The 19,816-nt window shown below is 40.1% G+C and overlaps 1 protein-coding gene across 1 annotated transcript; it reads right to left on the bottom strand.

Moving 5' to 3' along the window:
* Positions 1-9,363: 9,363 nt before the first annotated feature.
* Positions 9,364-19,280, bottom strand: LOC125466815 (mannan-binding lectin serine protease 1-like). The gene is made up of 5 exons (XM_048561884.2): positions 19,189-19,280; positions 17,033-17,249; positions 13,756-13,933; positions 12,589-12,720; positions 9,364-9,473 (listed from the first exon to the last, which is right to left on the bottom strand). The coding sequence occupies exons 1-5, from the start codon at positions 19,209-19,211 to the stop codon at positions 9,457-9,459; spliced, it is 567 nt and encodes a 188-aa protein (XP_048417841.1). The 5' UTR covers positions 19,212-19,280; the 3' UTR covers positions 9,364-9,456.
* Positions 19,281-19,816: the final 536 nt, after the last annotated feature.

Here is a 19,816-nt window from a genome sequence, read left to right as displayed (position 1 = left end):
AGCATTTGCTACCGTGATGAAGTATTTGTTAGCCTTTGCAGAACCAAATCTTGCATTTTCATCATTACTATTAAGCTGTTGTATGTTACGAATCTTGATATGAGTTTCTGTATTCTTTCAAGTGTTAGATTATCGGTAACTAATTGAGTTACCATCTTGAGTACCATTAGATCTGTGAAAACTGATGCCCCTAATTCAGAAGCGACTTGCAATTTTTATGGTTTTGAACAAAACCAAAGTTACTGTTTTGTCCAGTCCGTTTGCCACAACAGTTACATATCTGCTTTACTTGGCCACTCAAACTTGATTTTTAAAAAATCAATTCCAAAATGTATTTGGAGAAGTGTTAACCTTTCAATTTGGAATTTTGTTCTGAGTAGGTAGTTTCTATATTGGGCTTTGATTGTTTTTGGACCATATATACAGTCAAACATCTTTGCCTGCAGAAGATGAATCTGGTGTTGGGAAGTTTAGTGACTAAATTGAGAGTTTCAAAACAACATCTATTTTGTAGTTTCATACAAAGTTAACATTGTCCAATGAAAGGCAATTGAAGTCAACCCAGTCTGCCCCTCGCAACCAGAGGAGAGTTAGTTACCAGAGAGAGACCTTTTTAGAAGTGTATGAGGATAAGCTTTCCATTGAACTGGAAATAGAATATTGTGTCCACTTCCAGTTAAGGACATACTATAAATATTTAATGTTTTTGGCCTTATTTTCTTCATAGCTGGGAGCTGTTAACCATGTCCTAATTGCTGCATTTGTGCATGTAGTCAATAAATTAACAAGTTATAATGTGAAAGCCTTTTTAATTTGTCATTAGCACACCCCTCAGATGTTCTTCCCAAGCATGTTGTGGGTTTGAGAAAACAGAATTAGCCTCTATCAAGTTGCTTTTCTCCTTGTTATCACCACACACTGCTGTGCCACGCACTTACCACTTATTTACCTTAGTCTAAAGGCTGCATTTTACCCTCCTGTTGTATAATGTGTTTGATCTTGTTCCTTCCCAAGAAACGAGCAATCAACCTCATTGCATGTTTTCTATCTTTTGATATTGAGATTTTTAAATATGAATAGATTTGGAATTGACTTTTTCTGAGCATTGTTTTTGAAGTAAATGAAAGCCATTGCATTGTATTTTGTACTTCTCTAATGTTTTAGATTGAGCCGCCATGGAAAATCCGATTTCTTGCCAGTGCGTGAATGAAACATGTCTATATAGTATTACATTGGGAGTCAGTTGAGTTCCTATTCAGAAATTCTTGTACCTGTTTTAACTTGAGAAATGTTCTACATTTAGCTATCGCCATAACTTATTCAAAGGCCTATCTTCAGGCATTATTCATAGCAAATGTCAACTCACCAACCAAAGGGATAATATAGCCAGCATCCACTTCTTTCCACTTGGAAGTAGTTATTGTATAACATTTGTGACTGAAAATGTGGCTACATTACTACTGTTATGATATAAAAGAATATTCAATAGATTATGGTATAAAGCGGAGTTACTTAGCTAATTGCTGGACCCCACCAATTCTACGTCCACATTTTTAATCCTCAGCAAAATTGAAATTAACTGTTGCATTAACAACTGATCTCCTAACTTGGCATGGTGTTCCTTCTGTGTGTATTTGAGAATTTGACTAGTAATCTGCAACCAAGCCTATACTTATTCGTAGAAGGGTTATCAAGTCACATATCTGTTTTGGCTCTGCAAGAACTTATTTAGTCTAATTCTGCAGTCTTCACTGTGACCCTACTCTCCTGAATAGTTAGTTCCAGATGTTAGTAACTGATGAGTTTTCTTTCCTTGGAAAGCCTGTAACAAAAGAAACAATTATCTTAAAGAATACCTGTCAATGAAAATTGCTTGCTTATTCATATTGGTTTTGAACATGTCTATGAAATCTGCCTGCCCCAAAACTAATTACTCTGGAGAAACTGAGCCTGTTGCCTTTAATCTATGCTAATAAGAGAAATCCCTTGGAACCATTCATGTAAATCTTTCTTGTACATGTTTCTGTTTTCTTGAGCCTGATGAAATCTCTTGTCCTAAATTGGACCCTTCCAGTTGAGACCAAAACAGTGTTTCATAGAATTGTAATAACTCTGTTTTATGCACACTTTTTTATAAAACACAGGAACGTTATCTGCTTTAGTCACTTCTCAACTAGTATCCACTGCATTTTAACAATCAGTGCACATAGCCCCAGTGCATTGCATTTAGAATTCTAAGCTTTTTAAAGTACAGTATTTTTTAAAAAGCAAACTGTTTAGGTGTGCACCTCTGGAACAGATTGGACTTTATCCAGGACATTTATGGTCAAGAGGTAGAATTGTGCTTTGTAGTTGATTTGTTTGTCTAAAATTAATTGACGTTTTGCAGCCCCTTTAAATCCCTTTTATCACTTCCTTCTAACAAAACTAAGCCTCAATCTCCACTTGTATTCTGACCACTACCCAACAGTTCATTAATGCTTTGAACTTCTCATAACCAACTTTAGAACTGTTCTGTGCCCAAGGCTAGGTTATAAGAATAAAGTAAAAAGTGAAATCCCAAGTATTGACCAGTGACAGAATTCACTATTTGCTACTACCCTGTCACTAAATGTGCCTAGTACTGTCACTTTTTTTTTCCTTTTTTTTAAATGTTAGTAGATATGTTAGATGCTTGAAACACTTACTGGAAATGCAAAAAAAAAGCTTTATTTGGGTTAAATGCAGTTTTTTGCTGAGAACATAAATTCTTGTGTGTTTTGTTGCAGATTGTGTGTGTGTGTGTGTGTGTGTGTGTGTGTGTGTGTGTGTGTGTGTGTGTCACTGTTTGTCCTTAATATGAAATACTTAAGAATAGAATTAGGCCATTCAAGTTCATTGTCATTCACTGAGATTGAACAGTATGCAAGTGAATGGTTTCTGGAAGTTGACATATAAAGCTTCCTTTTTGAATTTTTTTTGTCTTGCATAGCTAATAACAATACTGAGGTCAAGCAGATGATTCGACTGATGAAACTAGTGTTAAGTAGGGGTGTGACAGTCCTATTCAGCATTTGTAAATCTCCACACAATTTACTTATTGATATAAACAAGACAGGATGAAATGAAAGCAAATATATTTAGTTATGAAACCTGTTATTTATACTGAGTTGTCCTTTTATCATTTTTCAAACTTTCAAGGCTTTTTTTTGTATCTAGTTATTCAGCCTCATATCTTCTAATCTTTGACCAGCTCCAAATAGGATTACCTTTTGAGACAATGCAGTGGACAGAAGTATCTTGAAGATTCTCTGCTGTTTGATACTAGTGTTGGATATTTGAGCTTTAAATGTGCTTTTAAAGTTTAACCCAGTTGAATCTGGTGACCTCCTAATTAATCTGTCCTGTTACAGGTCAAGTTTGCAAAATAGAAGAGAATTTTAGGAAATCAGGACAGTTGTTGAGTTCATACACAAGCCTTATTACAGGTTTGAAGTTCACTCAGTTAAAGAATATCTACAAACTTGCAGATTATAGCAAGCATATTACCTTAATGGATATTGTCATCTTACCGTAAGGCCTCTTCAATGTCACTAACCTTGACATCTGAAGATCAGAATATTGTTTACCCTGCCATTTTGTTCCACAACACTCTACACTGCAATAGACAATTTTGCATCAAACAATATTGGATTCCATTGGGACTAAATCTTGCATTTCAAGAAAGGTTTGTAACTATTAACTGGAAGGTTGCATTTAACAGGTTTGTCAGTTAATAGTGTCTACTGAACATTCTCCTCTGTAATAAGATGACCTATTACATAGGTGTACTGTACCAAGGGCTAATAGGCAAATAGCAATAAAGAATAGGTGGGTAAAAGCAAGGTAGGAAGTGTGAAATAACGAGATGTAGAGCTGGATGAACACAGCAGGCCAAGCAGCATCAGAGGAGCAGGAAAGTTGATTGCTCGGGTCTGGACCCTTCTTCAGAAAACTATTGGATTCCATTGGGTCTAGACCTGAAACGTCAGCTTTCCTGCTGTGTTCGTCCAGCTCTATGCCTTGTTATCTCAGATTCTCCAGCATTGGCAGTTCCTACTACCTCTGCCTGAAGTGTGAACTTTGGTAAGCTGTCAGAAGAAGCCATAGCATGGGGTTGATGAGTTGGCAGCATTAGCTAATCTTTAGGCATTATGTATAGGACACTTTGAGAAAATACTGGGACAGGTGTAATTTTGAGATGAGCAGCATTTCTAACAAATTAGAGCTGGTAGCCACATTGGTAATGAGCAACAACATGGAAAGTAATTAATGTGTACTGGTTATTTTGACTGCAATGAGGAAGGTTGCAGTGCAAGACTGGGAGGTAATTGTGAGCAGCAGTCTGACCAGGAAATACTCCATCCACAGCTAGAACTCAGATTTCAGGGCATCTGAGTAGTATGTTAGTGCCATTAACAGTATCTCCCCTGGTGATCTCATTCTCTCCATGACTGCATCCCTGGTTTCCATTCATCACCTGCCATCCCTACATGCACACAAAGTACCCAACAGCCAACTTTACTGCATACTGAAATTTACAGGCACAAACTTAGGTGTGGTGGTGCAAGGGTTTACTACAGTTTGTTTCTGTTCCATGAAATTTAATTCCAACATCTTTTTTCATGCCATGAGATTAAGATGTTTTAGTTTTGCCTAGTTTTGAAGGCTTTTGTTTTTCAGTTGAGGTCCTAGTGGAAGACACATATGAAGTGGTTTCTCCTGAAGAAAGAAGATAGTTCAAAACTTTTAAGCAAACTGGCTTCCTCACTGTAAGGATTTTAGTTTAAATTCCAGAGCAGAAATATTGGTTATATTTGTGACTAATCAATGTACAGACTGCTAAATAATACTGAAAATGAAAAGAGCAGTTAAACTTCTGGGATGCAGTAAAAGGGAATCCTTTCTGGTATTTGAGTGCAAAGCTTGTATTTTTACTGCTTTGAAACCTTCCATTGTTTTGTGTAAATAGCTTGATTTAGTCTATTTTATATTTGCATAATTAAGCTTATAGTTGAAATCAAATCTACAGCGTTGTATGCTTGTTTCAGTCATTGACAGTTTTATCAAATAAAGACATGATCAAGTCAAATTTCAGCCTGGTGTCTGACTTTTTCAGTCATATGAGCTGAGATTGTAACAACTACCTCATCTTTCTGCAACATCTTCACCTTTTGTCATGTTACTTTGTTTCCTTTTCCTGTACTTAGCATGTCCTTCTCAGCCTGGAGATTTTAGCCTTCCTCAAGGTCCATTGAACTGGAGGATAATGTTGGGTGCTTTGCTTCCTCAGGTCAAATGTGACCTCAGATAACTCAACTGTCTGGCCAGAATAATTTTTAAAAATTGGTTTGATTTTAATTAATCTGTCCATTTTTTTCCTGTGATATAATGGCTGGGCGAACACCACTTCCATGTGGCCATCCTAAGATGGAAAATACAAAAACTTCTTTTAAGATTTGTAGCTCCGGTTGAGTTTCTGGATTTCGAAAGTTTTAGAAATAGAAAGCGGGACATAACACCAGCACTTCATCGGAGGCTCACTGATGTTACCTAGCATGGTGACGAAATGTCTGAAAACTAACCTTGCAGCTCAGTGAGCAAACTCTCATCCACAAAAGCTTCTAATTTGTACATACATTTACCATGGCATGGAAGTGATTCTTCCCTATGATTATCTCCATTGTCAGCCCAACAACCCATGCAGCTATCTTGATTACATTTTCTCAAATCCTTTTCTGTCCTGTTTTCAGTTTCCACTGCATTGATTCTGCCAGTGAAATGATATGTCTGTATTCAATGGTTTCCTCCACTAGTTGAGAGGCTTCAGTCTGTCCTATATCCTACTTGCCTACCAATATCCCTTCATTCCCATTCCAGCAACTTCAATATTGAACTGATCCATTTCTGTTCTCCGTCCAATGCTGCAGTTGTGGTACCTTTCCTTTTAAATCCACTTTCCCAATCTGAAGGGAAAATCCCTGCATATATAGCAATTTATTATGACTGAGTGCACATCACTCATTGCTCACAATGCAGTTCTGCATGAGTTGGATTAGCTGATGGCTTGGCTGAACTATCGTAAGTGCATGTTTGAGCTACAAGCCTCATCACTTCACTTCCATTATAATCCCTCTTGATTTTCTTGCTATGTTTCTATCTATATTAGCTGTGATCAGCAATCTCATTACAGGCTAATGGTTATAAATTGAAAACTGTTCTATCCCTTAGCTCCATCCTGTCACTGCCAATTAGGGAACCCTGGAATTGAAAGCGAATGTTCATCCTTAAATAATATTTTGTAGATGTAAAGTGTTCAAAATACTGAATGTGTTGCAATTGTCTGTCTCAAGGTACATTGAAAAATGAGAGAATTTTCAAAGGAAAAAAGTCCTTTTGAAAAGTTAATGGCCCTGATTTTATGTTGAAAAGTATCATAGTGCCAGTAGACCATGGGCTGCCTTTTCCTCAGACACAACTGGTGGTGAGTTTAATCTACAGGTCATATGTCAGGAAAAGGTCTTCAGGGTGACTGCCAGTGCTATGAGAACCAATTATCTCTCAAGCACATCCCTTACACTGAAAATTTACTACATTAAATGTGGTGCCTCGTTCCTGCACTCGTTATGTCTATGCTGTCGAGGTTTGGATATCCCCTCCTTTTGGGAAAAGCCTGTCTGTTTACCCTATCTATGCCTTTTTTTTATATAAGATGACCCTTCAACCTCTAATGCTCCAGGGAAAATAGCCCCAGCCTATTCAGCCTTTCCCTGTAGCTCAAAGCGTGTGACTTGGGTAGCATCCTTGTAAATCTTTTCTGGTCCCTTTCAAGTTTCACAGCATCCTTCCTAAAGCAGGGAGACCAGAGATGCGCACAGTATTCTAATAGTGATCTAATGAATGTCCTATACAGCTGCAGCTATACTCAATGCGCTGACCAATAAAGGCAAGCATAGCAAACACCACCTTCACCATCTCCACTTAAAGGGATTGTGAACATGGAACTTGTATTCCAAGATTTCTTCATTCCATAGCACTTCCCAAGGACCTTACTATAAGGTATAAAAATGCTGCCCTGATTTACCTTTCCAAAATGCTAAATTAATCTACCACTGCTCGGCCCATCTCATCAAGATCCCATTGTACTCGGGTAACCTTCTTTGTCCACTATGTTGCCAATTTTGGTGACATCTGCAAACTTACTAATCATACATTCTACGATCACATCCAAATCATCTGTATAAATGATGAGAAGCTGTGGACCCAGCACCAATCCTTGTGACACACTGAATGTCACAGGCCTCCAGTCTGAAAAGCAGCCCTCCACCACCATCCTCTGTCTTCTACCTTCAAGCCAGTTCTGTATCCAAATGGCTGGTTGTCCCTTTATTCCATATGATCTAATCTTGCTAACCAGTCTGCCATGAGGAACTTTGAACGCTTTACTGTCATCCCTATGCATCACGTTCACAACTCTGCCCCCATCAATCCTCTTTGTCACTTCTTCAAAAAAAACTCAAGTTCATGAGATACTATTCCCCAGGCACAAAGCCATGTTGACTATCCCTAATCAGTCTTTGCTTTTCCAAATACATGTAAATCCTGTCCCTCAGGATTCCATCTAACAATTTGCCCACCACCAATGTCAGGCTTACTGGTCTATAGTTCCCTGGCTTTTCCTTACCACCTTTCTTAAATAGTGGCACTATGTTAGCTAACATCCAATCTTTTGACACCTCAACTGTTATCGATGACACAAACATCCAGCAATGGGCCTGGCAAGCACTTCCCTAGCTTCCCACAGAGTTCTAGGTTACAGGTCCTGGGGATTTACCCACCTTTATGGGCCTTAAGACACACTGCATGTCATATGGACATTTTTCCAGATGTTGCTACTTAGTTCCTTATGTTTTTTTTGTCTTCCATATCCTTCTCCACAGTAAACACTGATACAAAATACTTGTTTCATATCTTCCTCCACCTCCTGCAGTTCCACATGTAGGTGGCTTTGCCCTATTCTCTCCCTAGCTACCCATTTGTCCTTAACGTATTTGTAGAATCCCTTTGGATTCTCTTTGTCAAAGCTATCTCATGCCTCATTTCTGCCCTCCTGATGTGCTTCTGAAGTGTACTCCTACTGCCTTTATACCCTTTTGAGGGAGTCACTCAATTTCTGCTGGCTTCAAAGAGAGAGAGAAAGAATACAGAGAATGTAGAGAGTGTGGAAGCATGTGGTGCTGTGGGTGATCCAGAACACACTACTTACTGACATTTCACTTGCTTTTCCTGACCACTGTGCCCTTTCCTCAGTTGTTAATGCAGGTGCCAGCCTACAAAGGGGAACCCCTAGAATATCTCCAGGGGCTCCTATTTTGAGAATCGATGTTTTCAACACTGCATATGTGGTTTGGTACAGTGTTGTACAGACCCAGAATGGAATCAGCTTCAGTCTCATGGCTCTGTTGTGTGAGACATGTATTTGTCCTTAAAATAACTCCATGCAAGAGCCCTTCATTCAATGTGCAAAGTCCTTGACACTCGTCCAGCTCCCTCAGAGCCAGCTGTCAGTGAACAGGATGCCTAACACTCCTGTTCTTATCCATCTTGTCCTTGAGAAAGTGGAGGTCAGCTGCTTTCTTGAACCACTGTAGTTCACTTGCTTTTGGTAAGAACACAATGCTGTTCAGGAAGCAGCAGCAGAATTTTGACCCAGTGATATTGAAGGAACAGTGATGTGTCTCCAAATCAAGGTGGTCAGTGGTTTGGAGGGGAACTTGCAGGTACCAGTGTTCCCATGTATCTGCTGTCCTTGACCGTCAAGATGGAAACGTTTGTGGGTTTGGAAGGTGCTGTCTAATGATCTTTGGTAAATTTCTTCAGTGCATCCTCTAGATAGTACACGGTGCTGCTGATGCTCAATAATGGAGGGAGTGCTGTTTTAAATTTTCACAGGCGCCATTCTAAAAATGTTCTTTCATTTTTACATCTGCCACCATGTTCTGTTGCTGCTCTGGAGTGGATGCTTGTGACCAAAAACCTTCATTAAATTACGTACATTAGTAATAAAGGTAAATGGGTGACAGTATTCTGCAAACTCTTTTGCTCAGGTTCCAGTTGTCTCTAATGACAGTAGGCTTCACTAATGATGTATGCTACTTATTAGCACAACAGAACTTAATGATTAACCTACAACTATCAAGCAAATATTTCCCAAAAATTAACTTATTTGAGCACGAGAGAAGGGGTCATTCCTACTTCAATTCATTTTTAGTTGGTGCCTTATTTTTTTCAATAAAAAATGTCACTGAAAGCAACAGAAGATATTATTTTATTCATTTACTCCTGAGCTGCATTACTGTCGGGTATCTCTGGGTATCAGAAACTTACATTCCCATTGTCTGATGTACAAAGGCTGGCTTCTGGGTTGCAATTTCATGGCTACGCTTTGCGGAGGACTGGAAAAGAAACAGAAGATGGAGTTTAATGGAAGCAAAAAAGAACTTTCTCTAAACCAGTGTCTGGAACATGAAATGGTCATAAACTCTAGAACATTAGTGGATCAGGGAAGTGGCTGTCTCCCTGGGCCAGGTTTATTTTCAGCTCATTTGCTTTCATAGTGAAATAGTTGTCAATATGGTGATAAAGTTCTTCCAACACTAGATATATTGATTATTGTAAATGCAGTGCTAAAAGTAAATGTGTATATTCAATCATTATAAACTATCAAAGCTTTCAAATGCTTTACAAATTCCTACTTTGGTATTTTAACCTTATCGATTGTTTCTTTGTTTTACTCAATTTTATGTTTTTTTTAGTTCTTTAAACCCATTTTGCTTTTTAAGAAGTAAATTTAAAAGTTGCACTTGCCTTATTTTTTCTGATGCTCTGTCTGTCTTGGAAGTGGGGGCAAGGTTTAAGGTGTGGTTATATTGAAGCAATTATGTTTGCATTTGTTATGACAGTGTTAATTGACATGCACTGTCAGTAATGAGCTAGTCTCATTTCACACGATACAATACAAACCTGCACTTTTTGGAAAGGCAAATCAGGGCAGGACTTTGTATCAGAGATAATGGGAACTGCAGATGCTGGAGAATCCAAGATAACAAAGTGTGGGGCTGGATGAACACAGCAGGCCAAGCAGCTCTCAGGAGCACAAAAGCTGACGTTTCGGCTAAGGTGCTGCTTGGCCTGCTGTGTTCATCCAGCTCCACACTTTGTTAACAGGTCAGGACTTGTACACTTAATGGTAAGGTCCTAGACAGTGTTGCTGAACAAAGAGACCTTGGGGTGCAGGTTCATAGTTCCTTGAAAGTGGAGTTGCAGGTAGGTAGGATTCTGAAGAAGGCAATAGTAGGAACTGCTGATGCTGGAAAATCTGAGATAACAAGGTGTAGAGCTGGATGAACACAGCAGGCCATGCAGCATCAGAGGAGCAGGAGAGCTGACGTTTCAGGTCTGGGCCCTTCTTCAGAAAATGCAACCCAATGCTTTATACAGTTCTATTTTTATTGAACATAAATTCAGTTTTGATAATTTTAGATTAGACTTAGTGAACTTTACATTTAAATAGTTTATTGTCAGTATAATAGCAGTACACATTACATTGCAGTAGAACCTTGTAATTATTTGTAATCACCTATTGAGGTAGGTTCATGACATATTGTTTGCCAATAGTGAACCAGATGTATTTTTAATGGACAGTGGTCACCATTAGGTCACCATTTCCCATTGTAGCGAACACAAACTTTCCAGCCCAGAGATAGGAACACTAGCACTGCACAAGAGCATTTAAGTAGAAGATGTTATATATGTGTAAACTTTATCCCTTAGAATTTCCACATTTATAATCTTCCTTCTCAGGAAGGACATACTAGCCCTGGAGCGTGTCCAGCAGAGATTCACACGGATGATCCCTGGAATGGTAGTTTTAACGTATGATGAACGGCTAAGGATCCTGGGATTGTACTCATTAGAGTTTAGAAGGTTGAGGGGAGATCTAATAGAAACTTACAAGATAATGTATGGTTTAGAGGGGGTGGACGCTAGGAAGTTGTTTCCGTTAGGTGGGCAGGCTAGGACCCGTGGGCACAGCCTTAAAATTAGAGGGAGTAAATTTAAAACTGAAATGAGACGACATTTCTTCAGCCAGAGAGTGGTGGGCTTGTGGAATTCATTGCCACGGAATGCAGTGGAGGCCGGGACGTTGGATGCCTTCAAGGCAGAGATCGACAAATTCTTGATCTCAAAATGACTCGAGGGCTATGGGGAGAGTGCAGGGAAGTGGTATTGAAATGCCCATCAGCCATGATTTAAATGGCAGAGTGGACTTGATGGGCCGAATGGCCTTACTTCCACTCCTATGTCTTATGGTCTTATCGCCTTTAGATCTCATTCCTGGTCAGCACACCTTGTCACTTAACACAAACTAATAATTAGTTTGCATTTTTATTTATGATTCTGTTTCCAGAACCAACGAACTGGTTTAAAAATTCCAGTTGTGAAACGTTGGTTAGAACCAAAGCAGAAGATTAGTGAATATACGTGTGTGGATTGGAATAAGGTAGCAGCTTTGTGATAAATATACAGGGAGGAGAAAAGACTCAAAACAAATGGCCTTGCAACAATTACCTGGGGGATTCTCTGGTCAGAAAACAGTCAAAATTAAAACATTGAGTGTTTTTAAGAGTTAGATATGGTTCTTAATGTTAGTGGGTGTGTTAGATACTATTCTTAATATTAATGGGCATGGGGAAGAAGTGGGAACAGGGCATTGAGTTGAATGATCGGTCATGATCGTATACAATGTCAGAGCAAACTCAAAGGGCCAATTGGGTTGCAGCCGTCACAGGCTGGAGTAAGTTAGCAGTTATTACAGCGAGCAGTTGAGAATCAACCACACTGCCTTGGATCTGGAGTCACATAATGGTAGGACTCTTTCCCTAAAGGACAATAGTGAACCAGATGTATTTTTCCAACAACTGACAGTGGTCACCATTAGACCAACTGTTCATTTTCCTTAGTATTGAGTTCTAATTTCAACTACCTGCTATGGTGAGATTCAAACTGTTATTCCCAGGATATTGGCCTGGGTTTTTAAAATGACTACAAGTAATGACAGTTCCACTACACCTCGGCCTCCTGCTCCAGAATCTGTTTCCTTCTTCCAATAGATTGATATTGTTTTACTATTCATTTGACTAATTGGGATATACCAGAAAGAGTAGACACACACATAATAGAGCCTGGAGGACACGAACAGGTCACTTTCCCATGAGGTCTACTTTTGCTGGAAGCTCTTTTTTCTGTTGAAAAGCATTATTCAGTTTTCATTAAACACGTGAAAGGCCCATAGTAAATAGAACTATTGACCTATAGTTTTTTTTCTGCTCCCTGCTCTCCCCATTGGGAAATATCAATTCACTACTGGAAATCAAAAGCTTACTATGTGGGGAACTACAGATAAAGTTCTGAGCCCAGTCACTTCATAGTGCAGCATTCTTGAGCAGACTATTAACAGAAATGAGAAGGTTGAACCCTGAGCCACATAATTTGTTTCGATGTTCTTACCTCTGCAGATCCTGTTATCTGAATCTAGGAAGTAACCTGGCTTACAGGAGCAGTAATACCCTCCTAGGTAGTTGTGACAATAATGGTCACAGGATGGTTCTTCAAAAGCTGTCTGATCGCACTCATCAATGTCTATCAAGGCAAGATATGACAGAAAGTCAGTCATTATCTAACTCAAATGTGGAATACTCTTGGGCAATAAATGATTTCTTCCTTCTTTTATGTTTTTATGAAGCCCAATCCTATCCTCAATCCTATTTACAGCATCTTACACATAAGAGTCTTAAATGAGTTCGCTGTGTTAGCATCAATCTGGCTTCACAATGATCATGGTCTGTGTAAAGAGACACATCAACAACGCAGAGTTTCATAAAACTTCAAAAGGCAGCTGACAAAAGTTAGTGTCAATTTGATAACAATTAAACCCTGAGGTATTGGAAAAGACAACTAAATGGTGGATCTTAAAGTAGGAGTGGGAGGTAGCAAAACAAAAAGGTGCTTGGAGAGAATTCCTGAACTTCAAGACTAGAAAGTCACGGGCTCAGCCACCTAGAGTGGGATGATAGAGACTGGTAACACCAAGGAAACCCAGAATGGAGGATCACTAAGATCTTAGAGGGTTTCAACATGAGGGGAGGTAACAGAAACAGCAGGGGGGAGATGAAGCCAAGTAGGAATTGAACACAAAAAATGAAAATCTTCAATTTGATCCATTATGGCCTGGGAGCTAATGCAGTTAATAAGCACAAGGATAATGAAATGAATGGATTTGTAGCAACATTCTCAAGCATTTTATAGGAAGATGAAACATCAAAGAAGTGAGAAAATGAAAACAATGACTATGTCAGAGAGATGTCTAAAGCTTTGTAAAAAGTCAGGATTTTCCAGAAGCTCTTGAAAGCAGATGTGCAGGGATTTTGAGAAGGAGTTCCAGAAGACCGAGTAACACCTGAAGGAATGGCAGTAACACGGAGGGTAAAGGAATAAATCTGTCTCCATGCAGTGTCCTGATAGGCAATCAAGGATCTTATAATCAAATCATTTGGGTATAAGGTCATCTGGCAAGGCTTAGGGTTGGAATCTCTTGCCACTTGTTCCATCCTAGCCCTTCACATGTCTGTCACACCCCTCTCTTGCAAACGGATTTCATCTAAAGTAGGGTCTTACCTACAGCTGCATAATGTGCAGCAAATCCAGTGTAATTCTTCTCATTTGAGTAATCAGTTCTGAATATCACTGTCATGTTGTTCCCCATGGAGTAGAATCTTTTGTCACCGGGAGCCTCCTCTGTATCTGTGCTGGTCTCACCACAGAGCTTGGCCAGCTGCTTCCCATTCATCAAGATCTGTATGTGGTTACAAACATTTTGGAGTTTCTTTTAAATTATTCCTTTTTCTCTTATCTGCTATTGTAAGCCTATATTACTGTAAAAAATAAGAAGTCTGTGTATTAATAACAAAATGTTTGCACAATATACCTCGAGCCATTACTTTAGCAATTAACATTTTACACACTAAGCAAGGAAAGTTTTTGCATGTATGCTAACATGTATTATTCACTAATTTTTGACAACATAATTTGAAAACATTTTTTTCCTGAGCTCATTTCTCCTCTTTTATAATCCTTGTGCTACTGTTCATTGATGTATTTTTACGCTGAAGCTGACAGATACTTTATTCTCGGCACAATACTCTGTACCAAGCAGCATAATGGGATGTCAGCTTTCATTCCGAACCTGCTTTGTGGAATTAGCAGCTCCTGACAACCCATTCTCCTGCCTTCAATCAGTCTAGAGTAATGTAAGCACTTTCTGAGGTTTGACATGAAATAATCTACATGACCTGTTGGCTCGTTGCTTCTCTAGCCCCATCTGCTGCTGGTAATTACAGTAAACTCTCAAAAAGTCAAATCCCAGGGCTGCTGTCTGAATCAGGCTAAGTTTCTACATGAATGTTACTTTAAGCAATCTGATAGGCTCACAAACACTTCTAACATTTAAAATATTGAATTTTTTAAAAACAAGCATTAAAAAATTTATTAGAAGTCTTTCCATTTGTTCACGCCAATGGTTGACATTGTGTTTAACCTTGAGAAAGGCTGCATTTAAAATTGAGAAAACTCCATAGTAGTTTCTGCTTAATTTGCTGCTTTCTGAAAGTGCCGTACAACCTGTCATGTTGTTATTGGAGTCAAACATGGTGCTGGTATTTTTACGCTGCATGATGAAATCCTGGAACATCTATAATGGCATGCTTAACATTGGCCAAGGAAACAAATGGGTAGTCAGTCATTCATTCATCTGAATCTTCAGAGTCATCTACGAAAGAACCCACTGCACCCATCATGCATTGCTTGGCATATCCTACTTCAGCCAAGAATGCCCGATTCTCCGAGCTTCCCATGGGTGAGGCAGAAGTGTTTGGCATAAGTTTGACTTTGGCATCATCCTGCCCCTTTTCTTTGTCTTGTGCCGCTGTAAGCTGTTTGAACCCAGAGTGGTTGGAGACTCCTTGTTTCCTGTGGGCCCCTTCATTACCCTACATGCCTTGTTCAATATCAACCTGGCAGCCAACGTTGTCAGGTTGCAGTGCTGCTTCCAGTCAACACAGTCAATAAACTGTCCTGGGCTTTCAGATTCCTAATCATTGTGATCCATGGGCTGGAGCCTGGCCCTGGTGTTTGGAGGGGGAATCATCAGTTTGATGATCTTCAGAGCTGTTTCAGAGCAGCAATGTCAGGGTTCGTGGGCAATTGTCCATGATGATGGAAATCTCCCTTATCACTGGCTGATCAATTTTTCCTTGCTCCTGGTCCACACATCAAAACTTCTGAGCAAACATCGAGGTGTTTGATTTGTCTTGCACTGCGTAGGTAGTGTCTTTGCTTTCTCAGGTTTCCCTCACATAAAAGGTGGCAGCTTTTCATTGCCATCCATACTGGCACAAAGCCATAATGCAGTCTTTGTCATCACAGGCGCCCCCTTAAATATCAAACAGTTTCACAGCAAAAAACAGTAGGTCCATCCCAGTTTCATCCACATTAACAATGTCTTTTTGCACAAACTCATTAAAGATATGAACAGGACCATTTTGGGAGTTAATCATCCGTCATTGCTGACATAACGATGGTGCCCTCACCCTTAACTGTTGTGCCTCGTATTGAAGTGGTTCAGCCATCTGTGGCTATAGGCCTACTGCGTGGTTGCCATGGAGATTTCCTTTTCTGCAGGATTGGGCTGGAATGGGAAAGTTTTCTATTTTAGCTGCCTTGAATTGCATCGCCTCAGCTTCTCCAATATCTGGCTAGGCAGCCATCCTCAACCCTCTTCCTTACTGGAGACAATGTCTATCATAATTGAACTGTTCCAAGATGTGTTCTTGGTTTTCAAAATGGTGGAAAGATCTGATGGTGGGACCTCTCACTCTTCTGTGATCTCCACTTTCTGTTTCATCCGACGGGTTTTCCACTTGTCTTCTCCCCAGTTAGGAACATTTTTAACTTTCTCACAGGTTTTGTCAATCCCACGGTTTTGCAAGTTGCCTCACCTGTGCTCTTTAGCCCAACCACTCCTTCTGATTGGTTAGAGATCTCACGATGCCTTTCCAGCATGTGTCCTCCTGACAAAATTTGCATAACCTGGATTGACGAGTGCAGAATTTCAGATAATCACAGACACAGTTCTATAGTTTTTAGTCTCCTGCTGGAGACTAACTTTGATGCAAGCAGAATTTTGTATCATCCAAGTGAGGGATATAGATAAGGTGAATGGTAGGTGTCTTCTCCCGAGGTTGGAGGATTTCAAGACTAGGTGGCATATTTTTAAGGTGAGAGGAGAAGATTTAAAAAAGACAGGGGCAACTTTTATACACAGAGAGTGCTTTGTGTGTGGCATGGACTTCCATACAGCATGGAATTACAACAATTAAAAGACATTTTGGATAAGCATATTAATAAGAAAGGTTTGGAGGGATATGGGCTAAGTGCAGGCACGTGGGATTAGTTTAGTTTGGGATTATGGTTGGATTAGACCGGTTGGACTGAAAGGTCTGTTTCTGCGCTGTATGACTCTGTAACTCTAAGTCTGACACTTTGCAGTTTCAGGTTATTAAATTTACAACCGCATGAAAGCAAAAGTTTTGTGCATGCTAAGTTCAACAATCAACTTGTCTTTCATTGTCACAGTGATTTGAATCTATTAAAAACAATTTCTCTACATTTCTAGTAAAATCACAAGCATTTTTAACAATATAAATATTTTGTTAGCAACAACTAGAGACAGAATCCTGTGAAAATGAATTCCAAATGTTGCTACAAAAGCCAAATTAATTCTTACACCAATGTTGTTCCAGGATATCAGGGCTGTTGTTCAATCTATATTTTGCCTGCCCAATACTCATTCCTATCGTTTGTGTAAACTGAGTTTATTCAATGGAAGTAGTGATACCTTAATGTGGTCATATTCACAACGATAGGATGGCTCAAGGCTGAAATGTGAGAAATACAGTTTTATCACAAATCCAGTAGGTACAGAGATGTTCCAGGTCAAGTAGATATTGTCCCCATATGCAGTTGGAAAACCAGGAGACTGCAATTCTCCAAACCTCTCATCCAATGGAAAACCAAAAACTGCAGGAAGCGTGGGTGAGACCCATAGGACTAACCTGAAGAAAACAATGAACATAATGAAATATACCACTTGGAATTGATTGGGCAGCAGCAGCTGGGAAAACTATTATTTTCATATGTTTTTGTCCTCACTCCTCCCTGTCAAGATATCCTCCAAAAACTCCGTGCTCTGCCAATTCTGCTCCTTCTGAACATCCTTGACTGTCTGTATGCCACTATTGGCCTCACTTCTTCATCTATTTGGGCGCTAGGATCTGGAATTCCATCCCTAAATCTGTCCATTGTCTTTTAAGATGTTCCTTAAAAACTTCCCCTTGATCAACGTTTTGGTCACCAATCCTGCTACCTCCTTACTTTTGGTTCAGTGTCATATTCTACCTGATAAGCTGCCTGTGAAGATATTTTATTACGCTGGAGATGCTAAATAAATGTAGGTTGTTGTTGCTGCACGTTAGCTTGAAAACAACTCACAGCAGGGAATCAAATACTTTTCCAGTCTGTATTCAGTGGCAGAAACAAACTTTATAAAGCTCCTTCTGTTTCAGTGTCATTCCTCACTCAAGCCACAGATGATTACTAACTTGAATCATGCAACACACAAGACGTTGATGAGTTTCTTCTGGAATACTGTGTCTAGTTCCGGTCTGCCTGCTATAGGAAGGATACTATCGAGCCGGAAAGAGTTCAGAAGAGATGTACCAGGATGTTGCTGGGAATGAAGGGTTTGAGTTATAACATGAGGCTGGATAGAAACAAAGAAACCTACAGCACAGGAACAGGCCCTTTGGCCCTCCAAGTCTGCGCCGATCAAGATCCTCTGTCTAACCTGTCATCTATTTTCTAACGGTCTGTGTCCATTTGCTCCCTGCCCATCCATGTACCTGTCCAAATATATCTTAAAAGGCGCTAACATGTCTGCGTCTACCACCTCCGCTGGCAACGCGTTCCAGGCACCCACCACCCTTTGTGTAAAGAACTTTCCACGCATATCTCCCTTAAACTTTCCTCCTCTCACTTTGAACTCATGACCCCGAGTCTGGGCTGGGACTTTTCTCACTGGAGCATCGGAGGTTGAGGGGTGACCTTATAGAGGTTTATAAAATCATGAGGGGTATAGGTAAGGTGAGTGGCAGGTGATTTTTCCCTTGGGTGGAGGATTTCGAGACTAGAGGGCATATTTTTAAGGTGAGAGGAGAAAGGCTTAAAAAAGACATGAGGGGTATTGTTTTACACAGAGGGTGGTTTGTGTGTGGAATGAACTTCCAGAGGAAGTGGTGGGTGCAGGTACCGTTACAATGTGTAAAAGACTTTTGGATAAGTACAGAGATAAGAAAGGTTTGGAGGAATGTGAGCCAAGTGTAGGCAAGTGGGACTAGTTTAGTTTGGGATTATGGTCAATGTGGACTGGTTGGGCCAAAGGGTCTGTTTCCGAGCCTTGATGGCTCTGTAATAACATCAAGCTATTCAAATCTTCAGCCTATTATGTCTGTGCAAAATGAATTTAACTCCCCTGCACTTCCCCATTGTCCTTCCCCAAGACAGTACATCAACCTTCCTAAAACAATTCACCCTGACAACTCCAGTAGGGGGCATGGTCACTTTAATGTTGAGTTGTGTGAGATGGTGCCCAACTGAAAGTAGCTGTGATTGATCCCGAACTGAGCAAAGGGAGCCCCTCCCGGCCTCAGCCACCCAAGCTACATTCCCAACCCAGCACAGCGAGGTGAAATCCCAACTCATTCTCCTGATGAACTTCACTCTCCCCCCAAACAGAAAAAAAAGGTCTTATGGATTACACAGCCATGGGAAAAACTGACATAATCAATTTGAAGAAGTTCTTCTTTCAATATAAAGGAAAGTTAAAAGCAGCAATGTATTTTAAGCCTCCAAATTCTCCAGCTCAAACCTGGGTCCATTGATAGATGGTTTTACTGATCAGCCCTGCCTAGTTAATGTTGTGTCGGCTTCACTTACCACACTGTCAGAGATTGCTGCATTTTGTCTGGCCTGATTTAAAATCTCCCCACCCACCCCAGTTTCGGTGAACTCCTTGTCATGTCTGCACATGAGCGGAAATGGTGAGCTTGTTTACTGTCCAATTAAACTTTTGCCCCTGTACCTGAGGTTACTGAACTGCACTATCACCTTCCCTGTCAAAACAAAAGCAGGATATCTTAAAGGGATACTACCTTCTTAAAGGACTACTTCCCTTTTGTCCTTAATACGAGTTACTCTTCTTCTCAACCAACACCGCCCCCACCCCCCCCACCTCCCGAGGTGTGGTGACCCTCAGGTTAAACCACTGCCAGTTGTCTCTCTCTAATGAGAGAGTAAGCCTATGGTGATCTACCTTATCTTACAGCTTCACCTGACTGTTTATAAACACAATTACAGAAATGGTAAAATACAGAATTGGCCATCTTCTGCACAATGTAACAGAAGTTGCTCAAGACCAATCTAATGCTGCCAACTTATGGGATTGGCAAACACGTTCATTGAAGGTACGGCCCCTGTAAATGAGCCCTAGTGGACTATTTACTGCATTGAGGTGGGGAAAATCATAGAATCTCTACAGCACTGAAAGAGGCCATTTGGCCCATTG

The sequence above is a fragment of the Stegostoma tigrinum genome, chromosome 28, assembly GCF_030684315.1.
Source record: "Stegostoma tigrinum isolate sSteTig4 chromosome 28, sSteTig4.hap1, whole genome shotgun sequence".
Taxonomy (NCBI): domain Eukaryota; kingdom Metazoa; phylum Chordata; class Chondrichthyes; order Orectolobiformes; family Stegostomatidae; genus Stegostoma; species Stegostoma tigrinum.
The sequence above is the reverse complement of the archived record's forward strand: the minus strand, read 5'-3'. Positions and strand labels throughout refer to the sequence as shown.

What these genes read in the sequence shown, in the direction of transcription:
- LOC125466815 (XM_048561884.2), bottom strand. Translation starts at nt 19,211, where the DNA reads ATGCAGCAATCTCTGACAGTGTG. An exon ending in CAGCAATCTCTGACAGTGTG is followed by an intron (nt 17,250 to 19,188) that starts GTAAGTGAAGCC and finishes TGTTTTCTTCAG; the next exon opens with GTTAGTCCTATGGGTCTCAC. An exon ending in GTGAATATGACCACATTAAG is followed by an intron (nt 13,934 to 17,032) that starts GTATCACTACTT and finishes AACCACATACAG; the next exon opens with ATCTTGATGAATGGGAAGCA.